At 41.4% G+C, this 17,906-nt stretch overlaps 1 protein-coding gene across 1 annotated transcript in view; it reads left to right on the forward strand.

Annotated features, from left to right (window-relative positions):
• The window catches only part of YTHDF2 (YTH N6-methyladenosine RNA binding protein 2), a 30,426-nt gene extending 25,146 nt beyond the window's left edge, over positions 1-5,280 (forward strand). The window contains exon 5 of the mRNA XM_036849950.1: positions 4,432-5,280. Coding sequence (XP_036705845.1) covers positions 4,432-4,455 — 24 coding nt within the window. The 3' untranslated portion in view covers positions 4,456-5,280. The remainder of the gene's footprint in view (positions 1-4,431) is intronic.
• Positions 5,281-17,906: the final 12,626 nt, after the last annotated feature.

Consider the following 17,906-nt stretch of genomic DNA (forward strand, 5'->3'; position numbering starts at 1 on the left):
GAATGCTTAAGTATCTTTATAATCTCTGAGAAGATGGATATTATCTTTATTATTTGTAAATATATAAGCTTATTTTTTGTGCACACATCAAAATTGTATCTGGAAATAGAAGAGCAATTTAATCAGCTTGCTGAATTGTATCAATGTGTTATTTTCTTGATGTTGATCAGGAGATTAAGGCAGCTAATGCCATTTGTTGTTTGCATGTAATTTCCATAATTTAAAGTAAGCTTCTGTCACACAGGTTTATATTAGGACACAGGTGGTATTTGCCCTCTTGGTATAATTGTGTAGCTAAGATTCAGGAATAGTTTTTTTTTTTTTAATGAATTTATTTAATTTTTGGCTGCATTGGGTCTTCGCTGCTGCGCGCAGGCTTTCTCTAGTTGCTTCGAGCGGGGTCTACTCTTCGTTGTGGTGCACGGGCTTCTCATTGCGGTGGCTTCTCTTGTTGCGGAGCACGGGCTCTAGGCGCACGGGCTTCGGTAGTTGTGGCTGGGGGGCTCTAGAGCGCAGGCTCAGTAGCCGTGGTGCACCAGCTTAGTTGCTCTGCGGCATGTGGGATCTTCCCGGACCAGGGCTTGAACCTGTGTCCCCTGCATTGGCAGGCGGATTCTTAACCACTGCACCACCAGGGAAGCCCCAGGAATAGTTTTATGTTACGTTTGAGGCAAAATTGAACACAGGTGGATTTAGTATCACATTATAGAGGAACAAACTTTGTGTTTAAAAAATGAGATGACTTAATAAGTGCAATTTCACAGTGCTATTTTGAATTTCTTTTGACTAAATATTTTAAATGCTGTTTTTAAGCATCGTGATGAACTTATAAGTGTGTGTTTGTTTGTTTGTTTTGCCGAGCTGCGCGGCATGTGGGGAACTAAGGTCCCCTGACCAGGAATAGAACCAGTGCCCCCCTGCAGTGGAAGCGTGGAGCCCTAACCACCAGACTGCCAGGGAATTCCCATAAGTGTGTTTCTTAGGGAAAAATGGATTTGGCAAAGTCTAGGTTTTCTAATTTAATGGTACAATTTGGAGCATGTAAGTTTATTTGTATTCCTGGGATTACATTACATTAAAATGAGATAATAGGCAGAATTTTTTCTCCGTTTTTTTTTTTGTTTTTCTACCAGTCCGTTTTATTTTTTGATGTATTTCAAAGAAATTGTCATTATCAGTATACTTCACCCCTAAACATTTCAGCATGCGTATCATTAACTAGAGCTCAGTATTTGTTTTATGCATTTTTTGAGTTAAATAAAATGCACAAATTTTAAGTGTATATTTGCTGAGTGCTGACAAATGTACCCATCTGTGTAACCCAAACCCCAATCAAGATATAGAACATTACCATCCTAGAAATTTCCACCCCCACCCCACCACAGGCAACTACTGTTCTAATTTTGTCCCCACCGTAGATTCATTTTCCCTGTTATAAAACTTCACAGAATTGGAATCATACAGTGTGTATTCTTTTGTCTGAGGCTTCTTTCATTCATCATAATGTCTTTGAGAACTGCTTCTCTTACAGATCTTCAATTCCTTCCTTCCTTCCATCTGTCCGTCCGTCCGTCTTTGTTGCTGCACACGGGCTTTCTCTAGTATGGCACGCGGGGGCTACTCTTCATTGTGGTGCACAGGCTTCTCATTTTGGTGGCTTCTCTTGTTGTGGAGCACGGGCTCTAGGCTCGTGAGCTTCAGTAGTTGTGGCGCACGGGCTTAGTTGCTCCGTGGCATGTGGGATCTTCCCAGACCAGGGCTTGAACCTGTGTCCCCTGCATTGACAGGCGGATTCTTAACCACTGCACCACCAGGGAAGCCCTAGATCTTCAATTCTTGAATCCAGAGCAAGGAGGGTGCTCCCAGACCCATAAAAAACCCAGATCTGTATGTGCTAAAATTGAATAATCTGCAAGACATATTAAGCGAGGGGAAAAAAAGCAAAGTGAAGTGTGTTTTGTATGCTACTTGTGAAAAGAAAAAAAGATGTAGTAAGCTTTTATATGCTTAAAATAACTCAGGAAGGACACAAGAAACTGGTAACAGAAGTTGCCTCTAGGGATTTCTCCCATTTTTATTGAGATATAATTGACATACAGCATTGTTAAAGGTGTACTACAACATAATGATTTGATATATATGTTTATTGAGAAATGCTTACCATAATAAGTTTAGTTAACATCCATCACCATTTTTTTTCTTGTGATGAGAACCAGAATTTTACATAAGAGTCAACTGTAGCCTGTTATCCACTGCTAAACTCATAAATAAGTTTGTGAGTGAGCTTAGCTAAAGAACTGTTCTTTGCTTTCTAGGAGCTTTTTGTTGAGTTGGGACTAATTTTATATGAAATGAGTCAATACAATTTGATTTTCAATTGTGGATGCAGATTTAGAAGCACATTGAAAACTGCAGTGGTTGAGGAAGTCTCAAAGAAGGAAGGGGTTTTGAACTGTACCCCAGGGCCAGAAGGCCAGGCATTCTTGGCTTTTAAAAGCATAAGAATGAGATTTAATCAAGAAACACGAAGAAAAGAGTCCATATTTCCTGAAACTAAAGGTAGATGATTAGCAATAGAAGAGAGGTTAGATAAATAGTATCCATCCAAATTAAGAAAGACTGAACGAGGTAGATGAGTTTATGATTGATAGGAGAACCTACTCCTATCACAGCACAGGGGGAACTGTATATTCAGTATCTTGTAATAACCTGTAACGGAAAGGAATCTGAAAAAGAATATGTATATGTATGTATAACTGAATCACTTTGCTGTATACCTGAAACTAACACAACATTGTAAATCAACTATACTTCAATTTAAAAAAAAAAGATTGATATGAGAATCTAGGTGCTTTTGAAAGTTTCATTTTGGTCCATGCCAGAGGGTTTTTGGTTTTTTTTTTAGTTGTGGTTTTCCTATTATAAACAATATATTCATTATCAAAACTTTGGGAGAGTTATAGAAAGGGAGAGTCAGTACTGCAGCCCAGGAACATCAAAACTTTTGAGGTCCCTTTTATGTTGGATTGAATTTCTTTTTCATATTCTTGAATTGAGTTTGATTTCCAGAAACAGTGTGTGGGTGAATTGTTTTATTAAATTAATTTTATAAAGGTTGAAATTTCAAAATGACTTATTTTGAAAATATCCCAGATCCTTGTATGTTGGTGAGTTTATCTCTGAATTCCAGATATGTGAAGTGGGACATCACAAAAAGATAACTGTTCCTTCTGAATAATTTACTGTTTTTATATCCATGGAGTAGTTTAGTGGTAGTAGTCAGTTCATCACAAAGCCTCACTTAACTTTGTTGACTTTTACGTAAATATTTGTAATGACATGGTGTAGGTAAAGAGCCATATAGCCATGGGTTTGAATCTTGGTTCTTAGGTAACCTTGGTCAGGTAACTTTTTTGAGCTTTAGTTTTCTTATCTCTAAAGCAGGAATAGTATAGTCCTTGTAGGGTGGTTATGAAGATCATTATGTACAGTGCCTGCAACATGGAAGCCCATAAGTAGTAGTTGCTGTTCTTTTTTAATAGGAATCATGTTTAACTTCAGAACCATAGTTACCATAAGGTGAATGGGAGCAAATGACTCTACTCATGTAGCTTGATGAATCGAGTCTAAGTTCAGGTCTGTGTGCTTGCTCCTAACCAATTAATGCTTTTCCTTTTTTTGTTTTTGGTTTTGCTTTTAAGAGGCATGTGGATTGAGTCATATTTTTAAAAATCCCAATAAGTGAGGTAGTGTGTGAAATGGAATGCTGTTTAGGGTACATTTAGGAAAGGCTCATAAGCAATGATTCTTAATAAGGAAGGAGCATTTAGATCTATTTCAGGGAAAATGTAAGTATTGCATTCAGTTTTCAAAATCCACTTCTGAGTGGATTTTAAACTCTCCCTTGGGGAAAAGGATGATTTTCTTGCCTGCTGTGGACTAAGAGCTTTTTATATGTCGACTCATTAATTCTCCCACAGCCCAGAGACATAGCCTCACTTTATTTAAAAAAAAGGAAATTAAGGCCTGCGAATATGTTTAAGGCCTTGGGACTAATATGGGATGACTCTAGTACTGTTAGGGCTTAATGCTGCTTCCCTGCTGCAGGCCATTGATAGATTTGAGTTACTTAGGCCCATATTTTGGGGGACTGACACATATTAGCCTAAACCAACTATAATAGGAAAACAAATGTGTTTAGTCAATTAAGAATTTTAAAGTCAAAGAAAAATAATTTTATATTAATTGGAGTGCTTGAGTGCAAGTACTTTGGTTTAAAATATAAGAAGTAAAAGTCAGTTTTTATTTGTGGGGAATATTCTATTTAGCACAAATAATTAAATTTCTGTTGAGTTATTCTATGAAGTTTTAATTCTTAAACATGTTCAGATAAGTTTTAACTAACCATTTCAATTTTTTTTTAACTTATAGGAACGTCAAGGTCGTGGGAAATAAGAGGCAGTTCTGCACAGACTGCAGCAACGGTTGCATCTGCATATCCTAAGAGGAAAAAAATTGACCTTCAAGAGAATTAGGACTTTTTTCTTAATTTCATTGACTTCAGAGACGATTGCAGACTTGCAGTTTAAGTATTGGAATTTCACAAAAGACATAGGACTTAACTGGAAAATGAAAAAAAAAAGAAAAAGAAAAAACTAAACAAAAAATCCCTCTAGGTAGTTTAGGTGAAAAATGTCCCTTTTATTTTGGCTTTGGTTGTGATTTCAGAGCATAATGCTTTGTTTTTTTGTCTTTTTACTATGTTTTTCGGATTTTAAAGTCCGTAAGTGCATACAGTTTTCTCTAATTTTTAAACCCTTTCCTCCCCCCATTTTGACATTTGCACTTGGAGAACACTTGAGTTTTGAAGGTTTTGGGCATCCACCCCAGAAAGTGGGAATTTGTTTTTTCCCTTCCGAACTGGAAGAACATTTTTATGAAGAATTTTTGTCTTGGAGAATTTAACAGTGTTACCCAAGGTTGTGTCTTTAAGGGTGGTTCATTTTCTCTGACCCTTTGTTATTCAAAGTAAAATACTAGGAGTCCTAAGAAATGTTCTGTTCTTGTACATTATACTGATTAAGTCAGGATTAATTTGATTTCAAAGCTAAGAACAGTGGTAAAAACTTGTTTACAGAAATGCATTTTGGAAGAGAAAAATATTGTAAAACGTGTAGTGAATGTTTCTTCAGTTTCTTGTTCAGCCAATGAGGAAAGGGCATTGCCTTTCTTTTTACCATTAATCACTTCTCAATAAACATGAGATCCTGTTGAGCATCACTTCTAGTACCATTTATTAGTATTATTTGAATCTGCTATATTTTATGAAAGCTTTGGAGTATAAGGAGTTTAAAGAGCTGAGACAGCAACCATTTTTAGAAAGTTCACTGAGATGGAATAGTTCAGGCTTGCTTTTGTACCCAGGGTTGGATAACCATGACCTCTGCAAAGGAAGGTGGGCCAATATTCATAATGCTTTATTTCTGGATATTTCCCTGAGAAGGTAGAGCCACTGCTATGCTAAATTGTTCAACAAATATTTGATCGTGAGTGCTTATTAGGTGCCAGGCACTGTGCTAATAACCTTGAGGAAACCTGGCCACATATCTTACGTGCAGAGTAGGTAGAGCCCAGTATCAAGGTTTTAAGTGTTTAATCTGAAATATGACTTATTTAGGCAGGATTCCATGTGGTCCAAGAATAAGAAATTCCAATGGGCTTGAATCTTTGTGAACCATATAACCATAATGGTAATTGATTCATCCTTGTTTATTTCCTAAGGTTTGGAGCTTCTCTGCCTTAAAGATTTTTAGCCCTTAAGATGTCCCAATTTTGGAGATTTAGTTAAATGTGTAAAAACTTCTGTAGTAAGAAGGGGTTCTGAAAATGGATTATAATACTGTTGGACCCTGTTTTGCCCACAGATTACTTATTCATCCTGTTCTACACAGCCCAGGCTACTAAATCAAGGGTGCGATAAAATTAATAAATGTTGATTTTGTAATTAGCATTATTGTTGACACTTTGAGTTGAGAACTTTTCTCTGCCTATCTGAGGCACCGCACAATATACCTAGATATTCCTATTTGCTAAGCTTTTTGAAGTATATTCCCCCCAAACTGGGGAGTCCTTTGTGCTTTCATTGGTTTGAAGATGCCCAATTTTGAATTGGAAATGTAGCATTTATTGCTTTCAATTTTAGCTGAGACTTCTGTGACTTCTACAGGACTCCCATGGGCTTAATGGAGGTTTAGTATTTCACCTTTGAAAGAGAAAAAATATCTGGAGAAAAGCAAATTCAAAATCAGTTTTACCTAGATTTTCCTACCTTGTATTCAAGTTGGATATGAGATTATTCAATATGTTTTTTGCAGTTTGAAATGTTAGTGCCTCAGTATTTAAGCCAGTCCTTCCCAGTCTTTATTTTTACATCACATAGAAAATACTGGTATGGCTTTGAGGACAAGCTGAAAGGAATTTGGAGCCCTTAACAAGGCTGCTCACCCAGCTGTCCCTGAGTGAGTGTTGAGGGAGGCAGGGTGTTGAATTTGTGTATTTTTTAAAAAACCATATTGGCCTTGTAATGTAGTATAAAAAATTAGATTATATTCACTCTTAAAGAGTTGGTCCAGAAGTTGGTTTGGTGAAGATCCCAAAATGCAACTCAACTAGTTTTCTTATTTGCTAACAACAACTTTGCCCGTGGAAATTGTTGACTTTTGACTATTTGCCCTTAATGCTTTGTTCTGTCATTTGTGAATGTAAGACTTTGGGTAGCCATGCTTGTTTACTGTTCTCCTTTATTGAATATGAGGGGAAACTGAACAATCTCACAACGTGCCATCAGTGTTAAATTCAAAGCATTTTTTAAACCTTTAATATCAACAAAATGTATAAGTCTCATATTCACTGGATTTAATATTAGTTACACTTGATTGGCTACCTTCCCCCAACATGTTCCATTTAAAAAAAAACTTATTTTGCAGAAATGGTGTGAAGAGTTCTTATACACCCTTCACTCAGCTTCCCCCAAATGTTAACATTTTACATACCATGGAATGGTTTTCAAAAACAGTAAATATTGATACAGTACTATTAACTAGTCTATAGACCATATTTGGATTGTGCCGGTTGTTCAAGGCGTGTCTCTTTTCTAGCTCAGTATCCAGTCCAGGATCCCACAGTATGGTTAGTTGTCTCTAGTCTGTAGACTGCAAGTTCTTCAGTCTTCATCTTTTATGATTTTGACACTTTTGGAGAGTACTGACCAGTTGTTTATGGAGTGCCCCTCGAGTTGAATTTGTCTAATACTTTCTCACTATTAGATTGAAATTATTTTTTTGTAAGAATACTGCAAAAATCATATGCCCTTCTTAGTGCATTATATCAGGGTACATGATGTCCATATGTATTATTACTGGTGATGTTAACTTTGATCACGTTAAGGTAGTATTTGCTGTATTTCTCCACTGTAAAGTTATTGTTTCCCTTTGTAATGAATAAGTAACTTGTGGAGGGATATAATTTTAAACTATCAATCTTTGGTTCACTAATTTTGACGTCTTTGAATTGTTATTCCCCGGAACAGGTACTGCTGTGGCGTTTGCCTGATGTTAATTCATTATGTCTATTATTTCTTCTACATTAATACTAGTTAGAATTCTGCTATAAGGAGGAGCTGTCCCTTCTCCCCATTTTATTTATTCAGTGATATCAGTATGGACTCAGTATTTTATTTCATAGGTCAATGCTATCATTTAATTTCTTGCTCACATTGTCCCAGCTTTGGCCATTGGGACCTCCTTTAAGTTGGCTCCTGTGTCTTTTTGACATGCCCCCAATGTTTTTTGGAGCCCTTCTATAAGATGTTCTTGGCTAGTCTTGTATTTTCAGTGCACCAGCCCCATTTTTCCAAAGGAACAAAGGTTCCTTTTGTTGGAGAATATTTAGAGACCAATCGTTGATTTTTTTTTTAAAGCAGCATTTTAAATTGCAACAGATTATTAAAGTGGAGTTTTTATTACTCCTGTAGGTGAAGAATTATTTAGCCTAATCAAAACACCTAACTACTTCATCTCTTCCTCCACTTTTGTAGAGCTTTTATACCAGTCTTCTCGAGTTGTGGAGAGGGCTTTTCACCTGGCATAATACTTCACCTAGAGTGAGGTCCAATGATTGTAGGTTGGTTTGCACCCTTCCGTAATTTCTATCTTTAGCCTTGTAAATAGAGACCGAAAATGTTGGGAAGTCCTGGTTTCCAACCCATCTAAACTGTTTTAGGGGTTCAGAGCTTTTTCTACCTGTGAAAAAATAAATGGTCATATACTGAAGTTTTCTGTTTTTCATGAGGGAGCAGATAGCACTTGAATATTGCCGCTTTTATTTGAAAAACATTTTTTTTTGGAAAAGTAATCTTGTGTCATGAATGTAGGACCCTTCCCTCCGAAAATGAAAGAGTAAAAGTGTCCCTAGGATTCAGATATGATAAAGCCAGTTTACAATCATTTTTGTTTTTTGCCTTGGGTAGTATTGCTACTTACGACTGTATCACTCACTGCTAGTGGTGTCTGGGCAGCTGGTGGAACTCCTTACCCCTGAGAAGCCATTCTTTGAAACTATTTGAGCTGCAGGGTTTTTTGCACGTGGAAAGCTGACATGGCTGTGGGGTAAGCCATCCATAGCGAGACTAAGTGGGTTGGAGAAGGTCCCACAAACCTGCTTCCAGGTTTCCTGGTCTGGCTCTGTAGCCCCGCCTACTGTAGAGTTTAGGGCAGCCCCGCCTGCCCTGCTCCGTCCAGCCGCTGGGCTCGGTGACTGGACGTGATGGTGACTGGACGGCGCGAGCACGTCGGCGGCCATGCATAGTGGCCACTGCATCGTGACCCGCAGGGAGGCAAACCTCTGTCCTGCTAACCTGATTCCATACTCCCGCGACCCCGCCAACTCTAGCCCTCTGCAGCCTGGGGGGCCGCTCAGCATACCCATTCATTTTGTGTGCTTTTCCCCTGCCCTATTTTACCGCGAGAAATGTGGGTTTAAGACGGTGTCGCCATTGCCTTTGCACGTGCGCAAAAGCCTCTCTCAGTGCCAAACCCTTTACCTTCATAGGTGAGCTAGGTCTCCTAAGGGACGGGGAACTGGAATTTCATGCTATCCTGCTCGCAGGGCAAAGATGACATTAGTGCCATGCATGGCTTGTTGCTTTCTTCTACCTTTTAAAATAATGATCGACCGCGTGGCTGGCTGAAGTTTGTAAAACTGTTACTGTGGCCCCACCTGCTGGCCATAGGCAACGTTCACGTGCTCAAAAAAGAAAGTTACTTTGGAGTTGCCTTTTAAGGGGAAGCTCCCTGAAGAAACTCCCAATTTTGCTGCTTTGTCCAGTTTTTCGTGTTAGTGTATTCATCTGCTTTTCCCATCTATTCATTCAGTCTGTATTTTGTGAGCCCCTGTTGGTGCTATTGGGCACTGGGGGAAAGGGAAATGAATAATATTCTTGTCCTCAGAATTTAGTTTAAGGGTTACACTATAATACGGTGTAGAGTTGGGGAAATACACACAGGGTAGGAAGAGAAGAGGGGCATCTACCCAGCAGATTGCTATTTCAATATTGGATCTTCCTTCCTAGCTTTTTCTTACTCAGTGGAAACCACGAGCTCCTTGCCTCTTTATCTTCCTTTGCAGTTTCCACTCTCACTCCTAGGTACTCTGCTCCATCATTGAGATGTCTGATTGGGCAAGTCAGGGAATTACTCTGTGCACATACTTCCTCATTGGAAAGAGGAAATGACCTCTGAAGCCACTTGATGTATGATTTTTGCAGGGATTTAAATTCATTTTAACTACTAGTGCTTTTCTAATTAAAACAACCAGTCCAGACGGTTACATATAGAATAAAAAAATATATATATCTTGGTATAACACTTTGCTATCTATCCTTCTAAACCTTTTAAAAAATTGCTTTATGATACATGTAAATTCAGTATATAGTATATAGCATGTGTGTATTCCTGAATGTAACCCATATAATTTTAAGTTATTTTACAAAAATGGAATAATACAAGACCATCTACAGTGTCCCCTCCTCCCCCCATCACAATTCCATGAATTTCTATTTTGGTCTGCTTGAGAAGGACCCAGGTCTTCTCTAACAACTTAATATGGCTGGCCTTCTAGGATCCTGGAGTGAGCAGTGCCCCAAGGGCCTAGGTCTCTGTCATCAACAGCTACCTGGCAGAACCCTGACCGTTTCATCTTGTTCTTCTTAAGCACTGGGACCCAAACTTTTCCAGACTTCTGTTTCCCCAAAGCCTTTCAATGTGAAGAGTTAGGCACTCTGTTTTAGAGGCATGTCATTCCAAATCAAGGCATTTTGCTGCAGAAGTACAGGACATGTCCTGGGCGTGCGGGAAGAGTAAGCTGGCCAGGAGTGGACAGGGAGCGCTGCTAAATGCCAGGCAGAATTCTAGGCACCGCGGCGATAGCAGAAAGCTAAGAGCTCCTGCCTTCAATGGGACTTCAATTCTGGTGGAGAGACAGACACATTTGTCAGGTGTGATGAGTACTATAGAGAAAAGTAACACAAGATAAATGAGGCTGGAAGAGTCACGCTAACAAATTCGGAGAGGTGAGTGATGAAGACAAGCTGGGTAAGGCTTTGAGAGGGAAGCACTCACTTTTGAGAAAAGTGTATTATCACCTTTTCATTTTACTTCACCATACTGCACCTCTCTTCTTTCCCAGATTAAATCCATGCTCCATCGTAATCCCCCTCCCACCTTGTCTTCACCATCATCCCCTTGCCCCTTTCTCTTGCTTCATCTATTTTAATTGACAAACCACAATCCTGGTTACATATAACTCTGCACCTACCTGCACCTCTGCAGTTTAGAGTGGTTGGAGAACACATTCAACCAGTGTCTTAAACTCATGATCAGCAACCTCAGGAGGGGGATCATCAACATTTGCCCCATTTGTTCACTTTCCTCCTCACAAGACAACCATTTCATACCTTCTTCCTTTCCTCAAACCTCCAACACCTCGTATTCCACCTTTACTCTCGATGACTTTACTTGACTGAGAAAAAATAAAGCAATCAGAACGAGACATCACCTATTCCTTCCACTACATCTACTTACCTCACATAATTGTAGATCGATGTTTCTTAAAGCCTGGTCTCTGGGCCAGCCGTATCAGTACCACCGGAGAACTTGTCAGAAATGCAAATTCTTGGATCCCACTTAAGACCTACTGAACCAAATTCTGAGGGTGGGGTCCAGCAATCTGTGCTTTAATAAGTGCTCCAGGTGATTCTGATGAAGCTTAGTTTGCGAACTAATGCCCTTGGGACTATGCATGTTTCTGTCTAGAAAGAGTCCCTTCATTTGTGCACCAGACCTTAGTCTCTCAGCAACTCAGGAACATGGCTCCATCAAACCTCCCTCTTCCACACCCCAATTTTACCTCTATTGGATCATTCCCATCAGCGTAAAAATGTGCCGCTGTTTCTCCCATTTCTTCCTTCAGTTACCACCCATTTCTCTATTCCTCTTTGCAGCAAGACCCCAAAGAGGAAGCTGTTACTCCCTGGCTCCATTTCTTCTTCATTCTCTCTAAACCACTCCAATCAGGCTTTCATCCTCTGCATTCCGGTGGAACTGATCTTGTCAGGGTCACTAGTGACCTCACATTGTTAATTCTCAGCCTTTATTTAACCTATAAATGGCATGTAATCTCCTTGATATACTTTCTTCACTTGGATTCGAGCACAGCATACCTCCTGATTTTCCTCCTATTTTACTGGTTGTTCCTGCGTAGTCTCCTTGGTTGGTTCCTCCTCTGCTTTTTGTCCTCTTGATGCCAGAGTGATCCAGGGCTTAGTCCTCAACCCTCTACACTCACTAAATTTCATCCAGTACTGTGGCTTTAAACACCATCCATGTGCCAACAACTCCCAAATGTAGAGTCAGGCCAGGTCTGTCTCCTGAACTCTGGTATATTCAGTTGCCAGCTCAGCCTCTCCACTGATGGCTCACCAACATCTCAAACCCAACACTTACAAACCTAAACTCCTTCCTTCCTCATCTGCCCCATCTCATGTAATAAATTCATCTCTCCCATTTCCCAGGCCAAATCCTGAGAGTAATGTTTGACTCCCTATCTCACATCATATTTGGCAGCAAATCTTACTGGTTGACCACTTCTTGCCGTATCTATGGTCAAGTCACCATCCTCTCTCACCTAGATGACTGCACCAATCTCTTAGCTGGTCTCTACTTGCACTTTTGCTTCTTACAGTCAATCCTCCACACAGCAATAAAGGGATCCTGTGAAAATGTACATCAGATCATGTCATTTCTGAGCTCAGACTTTCTCCTGACTCCCATCTCACTCAGAGTAAAGGCCAGAGCCTTTGACGCCTCACCAATCGTTATGCCATCTGACCCTCCCATTTCCACTTTCATCTCACTGTTCTTATCTGCTCCACTCACCTTGTCCTCCCCGCTACCCTTCAAATGAGCCAGGTTCCTGTCAGAGGGTCTGCACCCTAGCTGGCTCTTCCACCTGGAATACCCTTCCCTCATACGTCTGCAAGGCCCGCTCACCCCTGTTTCATCAGGGGTTACCTTAACAGTGGTCTCCCCTGACTCTCCTATTCCCATTCGTTCTCCCATCTCCTGCGCTGCCTGCCTCCCTTGCTCTGGGAGTAGGCAGCGGTGGACCTGAGATTCCACTCACCGCACATCTGTCTCTCTCTACTCTGAGGTGGGCAGTCAAGAAAGCTAATAAAAAGCTGTCACACAATTTAAAAAAATTGAATGAATCGGCAATTCGTGGTTAACAGAGTTTTAAAGATATAGTTTCTATTCTCCAATTCCAACTCCTGCTTCCCTAGAGTGATAGAACACTGACCTGGGAGTCAGAAGCCTTGGATCAATCCTAGGCCTGGCTCTATCACTAAGGAGCTCTGTGACCTGTGGCAAGCAAGTCATTAGGCTTGCTCAGCCCAGGAAGTGAGGGAACTGGGACTAAATGATCTATGAGGTTGCCCCTCCAATCCTGTCAACCCTACTTCCAAAATACATCCCAACACTGTCAGTGTTTCTCATCCCCACTGCCACCGCCTCCTGTCCATGCTGTTTTTATTTCCTGCCTGGGCTACTGCATCAGCCTCCTTTCTATCTCCTCCTTTCACTCTTGTCCTTTAATCCACCTTCCACATAGCTGCCTAAGTGAATGTACAAGTATGAATCAGGGCATGCCCATTTCTCTCTTGAGCCCTCCAGCAGCTTCCTGCTGCACTTAGAATCAGCCCTGTGCTCCTTACCCTGGCCTACAGGGCCCCTCGCCATCTGGCTCTGTGCTCCCTCCACCTCATCTGGTTTCATCCACAGTGGTTTCCAACCCCTCAAATATGCCAAGCTCATTCCTGCCTTGGCAGTCCTTTGTTTTGCTTGCACGTTCTTCCTCCTTGTGTTCTCCTGGTGGATTTCCTCTCATTTTTTTAGGACTCAGCTTCAGTGTCATTTCCTGAGTGTGAGCTTCCTTTCCTGATCACCTTATCTAAAGCCAATTCTCCCTTGTTATTTTAAAAGTCAGCTCCCTACTTATTTTCTGTTTTCATCATAACATTTATCACAATGTAACATTATTTTAAACCATGCAATATTCACACAATGGAATACCATACAACTGTAAAAAAGATAGAAATCTATGTATTGATATAGAACGATTTCTTAAGATATATTGTTAAGTGAAAAAGATCCCAAGGTGCAGTGCAGAGTGTATAGAATACCACCATCTGTATAATAAGGCTGGGGGGTGGGCGGGGAGAATATATTTGCTTGTATATTCGTATGTTATCTCTGGATGGGTACAGAAGAAACCGGTAACATTGCTGGCCTCTATGGAGGGGACTAGGTGGCTAGGGGCAGGAGTGGGGGGCTTTTCACTGTGCACCTTTTTGTATTTTGAATCATATAGTGTACCACCTATTAAAAATAAATAAGTAAATATTAAAAGTTGTGTACTTGCTTTGTTTCCTATCTCCTCAAAGAGAACATAAACATCATGAGAGTGTATACCATGTCCTTTCTTGTTGCCTATTATGTCCTCAGCACTTAACACAATGCCTGGCACCTAATAGTGCTCAATAAGTAATTACGGGATGAATGAATGAAGGCCTCTTCCTGCTCTAACACTGTGATTCTTTTTTTAACACTGTGATTCTAATCTTAGGGCTTCAAGAATATAAGACATGATATGGGGATATAGGTACATGTATAGCTGATTCACTTTGTTATAAAGCAGAAACTAACACACCACTGTAAAGCAATTATACTCCAATAAAGATGTTAAAAAAATAAATAAATAAAATTAAAAAAAAAAAAAAAAGAGAATCTAGGACTGGCCATCTAGAGGCACCAAAAGAAAATTGTTTTGCAGTGTGGTATACTGTTTTTCTTTGTTGTGTTCAATAAGCTTTAAAAAAAAAAAAGTGAGGGGGAGTGTGTGGCGGGTGAAATATGGAGGACCTGCCTGCCACAGACGTGCTTCCCAAGCGAGAGCCCAAGTTCCAGAAGAGGACAATGTCCTGCTTAGACCATGACCCAATCATGGCCTCTGCGGGTGGCAGCTTGAGGGACAGGCAAAGCAGCCCCCTTTCCTGAGGCCTCAAAACGTTCAGGATCACAGCTCCTACCACACTCTAGTTCTAAGATTGTCTTCTTCCCTAGATTGTAAAGTTTTTGAGGCCAGGGACTGCGTCTGTCTTGCTCACCGGTATACTTAGAGCCTGGCATAGAAGTGACCAAAGAATGAACTGAAAGACAAAATTTGTGTTGAAAGCCCGAAATCAGGAGCTGTCATACCCCATGTAGCCAGGAGGTGGCACCAAAGGAGCATTTTCTGAGATGTAGTTCTGCACAAGCCTACAGTCTGGGGGGCAGAGCCCTATTTTGACCAGGGGAGGGGGTAGCTGATTTTCGACAAATTTACTAAGCAGCTCTACTAGGCACTAAGGGTTGTAAGAAGAGATATAGCTGGGCCAGCGAGACAGAAGCCTCACACAGAAATCAACACTGTACAGGAAGACAAGTGCTATTCTGACCCTTAGGAGCCCTGAGAAGGGAGGATTAAGTTTGAGTCATTTAGGAAAAGTTCACGGAGGAAGTGACATCTGAACTGGGCCTTGAAAATGAGGAGGATTTATGCAGTTGGAGTACATTCTAGGTAGAGGGAATGGATTCATGGGAAATTGGGAGACTGGTGAATTGCCAAGAATGGCTGGGTTATCCCAGTTCGGTGGGAGATAAAGGGGTAAAGAAAACATTCTGCTCTGAGAGTTTACATTTTTGGTGAAAGGACAAAAGACTTATGGAATTAATGCAACGCATAGCAGCTCAAGAAATAGTCAATGGATTGAGATTTATACGTCAGGTAAGTAGTAGAGGCTCAATAAGTATGTTGTTGAATGAATGAATCATGGGACTGTGGTGATTTCTTTGCTAAATCGCATGTCCTTGCTGATGCTTTAAGACTGTGTTTGCTAAGATTCTTTCCTCCTGTGTCTGAAGCTCTTCACAGACAGCTTTTCTTTCCCTCAAAGACAAGAAAAGCCTGACCCGAAAGGGGAAAGGATTGCAATTAACCTGTGAGGTCCCTGGTGTCCAGAGCCTTCCTTATTAGAGGATTCCCAAGTCTTGTCCCTGGAACATAGTCTCCTTCCTTAGGGCTGAGAAAATAGTAATCATCACTTATATTTTTATAGCAGCTGATGTCATCCATCGCATCCATATTGATAAACCCACTGAATTTCAATCCTCATTCTTAATTCAGAGGACTTCTCTCTCGAAACATTCTCCTTCCTACTTGTGCGACCCCATCCTCTCCAGTTTACCACGTGCCTCTCTCCTCTTCTTGGTTTCTTCTGCCGGCTTCTTCCATTCCTCTCTGTACCCATTTAAGGTTGAGTTCCAGGCCCTAGCCTCCTCTTGCTTTATCCTCTCCCTGGGTGATCTCATTCTTCCCCGTGGTTTCAACTACCATCTAGATGTCAACCGTCCTCGGAGCTGTCGTCGTAGCTCTCCTCTGAGCTCTAGCCCACACATCCAACAGACCACTTGCCTTTTTCGTTTGGATGTTCCTTGGGCATCTTAATCTCAGCATGCATAAAAACTCCTCATCTCCCCCACCTATTCATTCCTCTATCATGGTGAATGGCCACATCACCCAGCCTGTCAAGTCAGCCAGAAGCCTGTGTGTGTGTGAATCATCCTTGACTCAAGTCCTGAACATTCCGCCTCCTCACTCTCTCCTGAATCTTTCCACTGCCTTCCATTCACATCACTACCATCACCTCCAGCTGCCCCCTCTGCAGGCCATTCTCTCCTCAGTAGCCAAAGTGACATTTTAAACATGCAAATAAGATCATGCCACGACTCAACATTCTTCAAACCCTCGCAATTCTTTGCTGTCCTTATCGTTGTTGTTTTTCCCCCGTTTCCTTCATATAAAATCCTTGCCCTTTAACCATGACCTTCAAGACCCTGCATGCTCTGGCTGATGCCCACCTCTCAGGCTCCATCTCATGCTGGACTTCCCTCCACTCCACTTCAGCCAGTAGGAATTTCATTTAAGCATTCATTCAATCATTCATTCAGGCAACCAGGTATTTATAGAGTGCCTCACTGGTGCCAGGAGTGGTACTAGGAGACTGGGTGGGAACAAGGTGAATGTCTCTGCCCTCATGACCCCTCCCGAGCTTCCTCTTCCTGCTTCAGGCTCTTTTCACACACTGCTCCCTCTGCCACCACTCTCTCCTCACACTCACATGCTCTGCTCCTCTCAACTACTAACCCTGGCTCATCATTCAGGTCAAAATTAAACATCATTTCCTCTCTGAAGCTCTCCTGGGGCTTGCAGGCTCAGTTAGGACCCCTGTTAATAGACCCCAGGGTTCTGACCTTGCCTTCTTTATGCATGCCTGTTTCCCCTGCTAGACCAGAGGCTCCGTGAGAATAAAAACCAATTCTGCTGTGTTCACCAGTGCCTGGCACTATGCCTGGCTCATGTCATGATCTCAACACATATGAAGGAAAGGCCACGGCCATTTCATTTGGATCTGCTCTTTTATTATTTATTTATTTACTTATTTATTGGCTGCACGGCTTGTGGAATCTTAGTTCCCCAACCAGGGATCAAACCTGAGCCCTCGGCAGTGAGAGTGCGGAGCCCTAACCACTGGACCACCAGGGAATGCCCTGGATCTGCTCTTTTAGAGTATTTGAGGATGACGTCTTAAATGTTCACAGACCGGGCCACCCTAATTACAGCCTTGCACAATCCAGTCTACCAGGCTCCAATGCTATACTTTAAAAGAGGCCATTGACCCCGACATCACCCTGGTTCAAGAAAGCAAACATCCAGGCTGCACAGAGATTTGCTGCTATAGCGTTTCATGCAGTCAGCTTGTCCTACAGAAAGGCAGTCAGGGGTGTCAGACAAAGAACAAGGGCTTTCCACTGGGATTCTAGCTTCCAGTCTTGGCCACTTGCTAGTTGTGTGAACACGTCATTCAACGTTTCTGCCCCTCAGCTTTCCCACCTGCGGGAAAGATGGGCATAATCATATGTGCACTTCTGGGCTGATGGGAGGAGTTCATGAGCTGTCACAGAGGACCTCCAGGCCATTAATGTCAGCTTCCTTCCTAACCGCGAGGCAGTGCAAGTTAGTGGTTAGCAGTCTGGGTTCTGGGTCAGACAGACCAGGGTCTGAGTCCTGGCTTTGTCACTTCTTAGTAAGCTGAACTTGGGGAAGTCACGTGACATCTCTGAGTCTCAGTGTGCTTACGTGGAAAATGGGGACAAGTCGTACCTGCATCCAGGGTTGTTGTAAGTGCTTATGTG

This window comes from Balaenoptera musculus, chromosome 1 (assembly GCF_009873245.2).
Source record: "Balaenoptera musculus isolate JJ_BM4_2016_0621 chromosome 1, mBalMus1.pri.v3, whole genome shotgun sequence".
NCBI classification, from domain to species: Eukaryota; Metazoa; Chordata; class Mammalia; order Artiodactyla; family Balaenopteridae; genus Balaenoptera; species Balaenoptera musculus.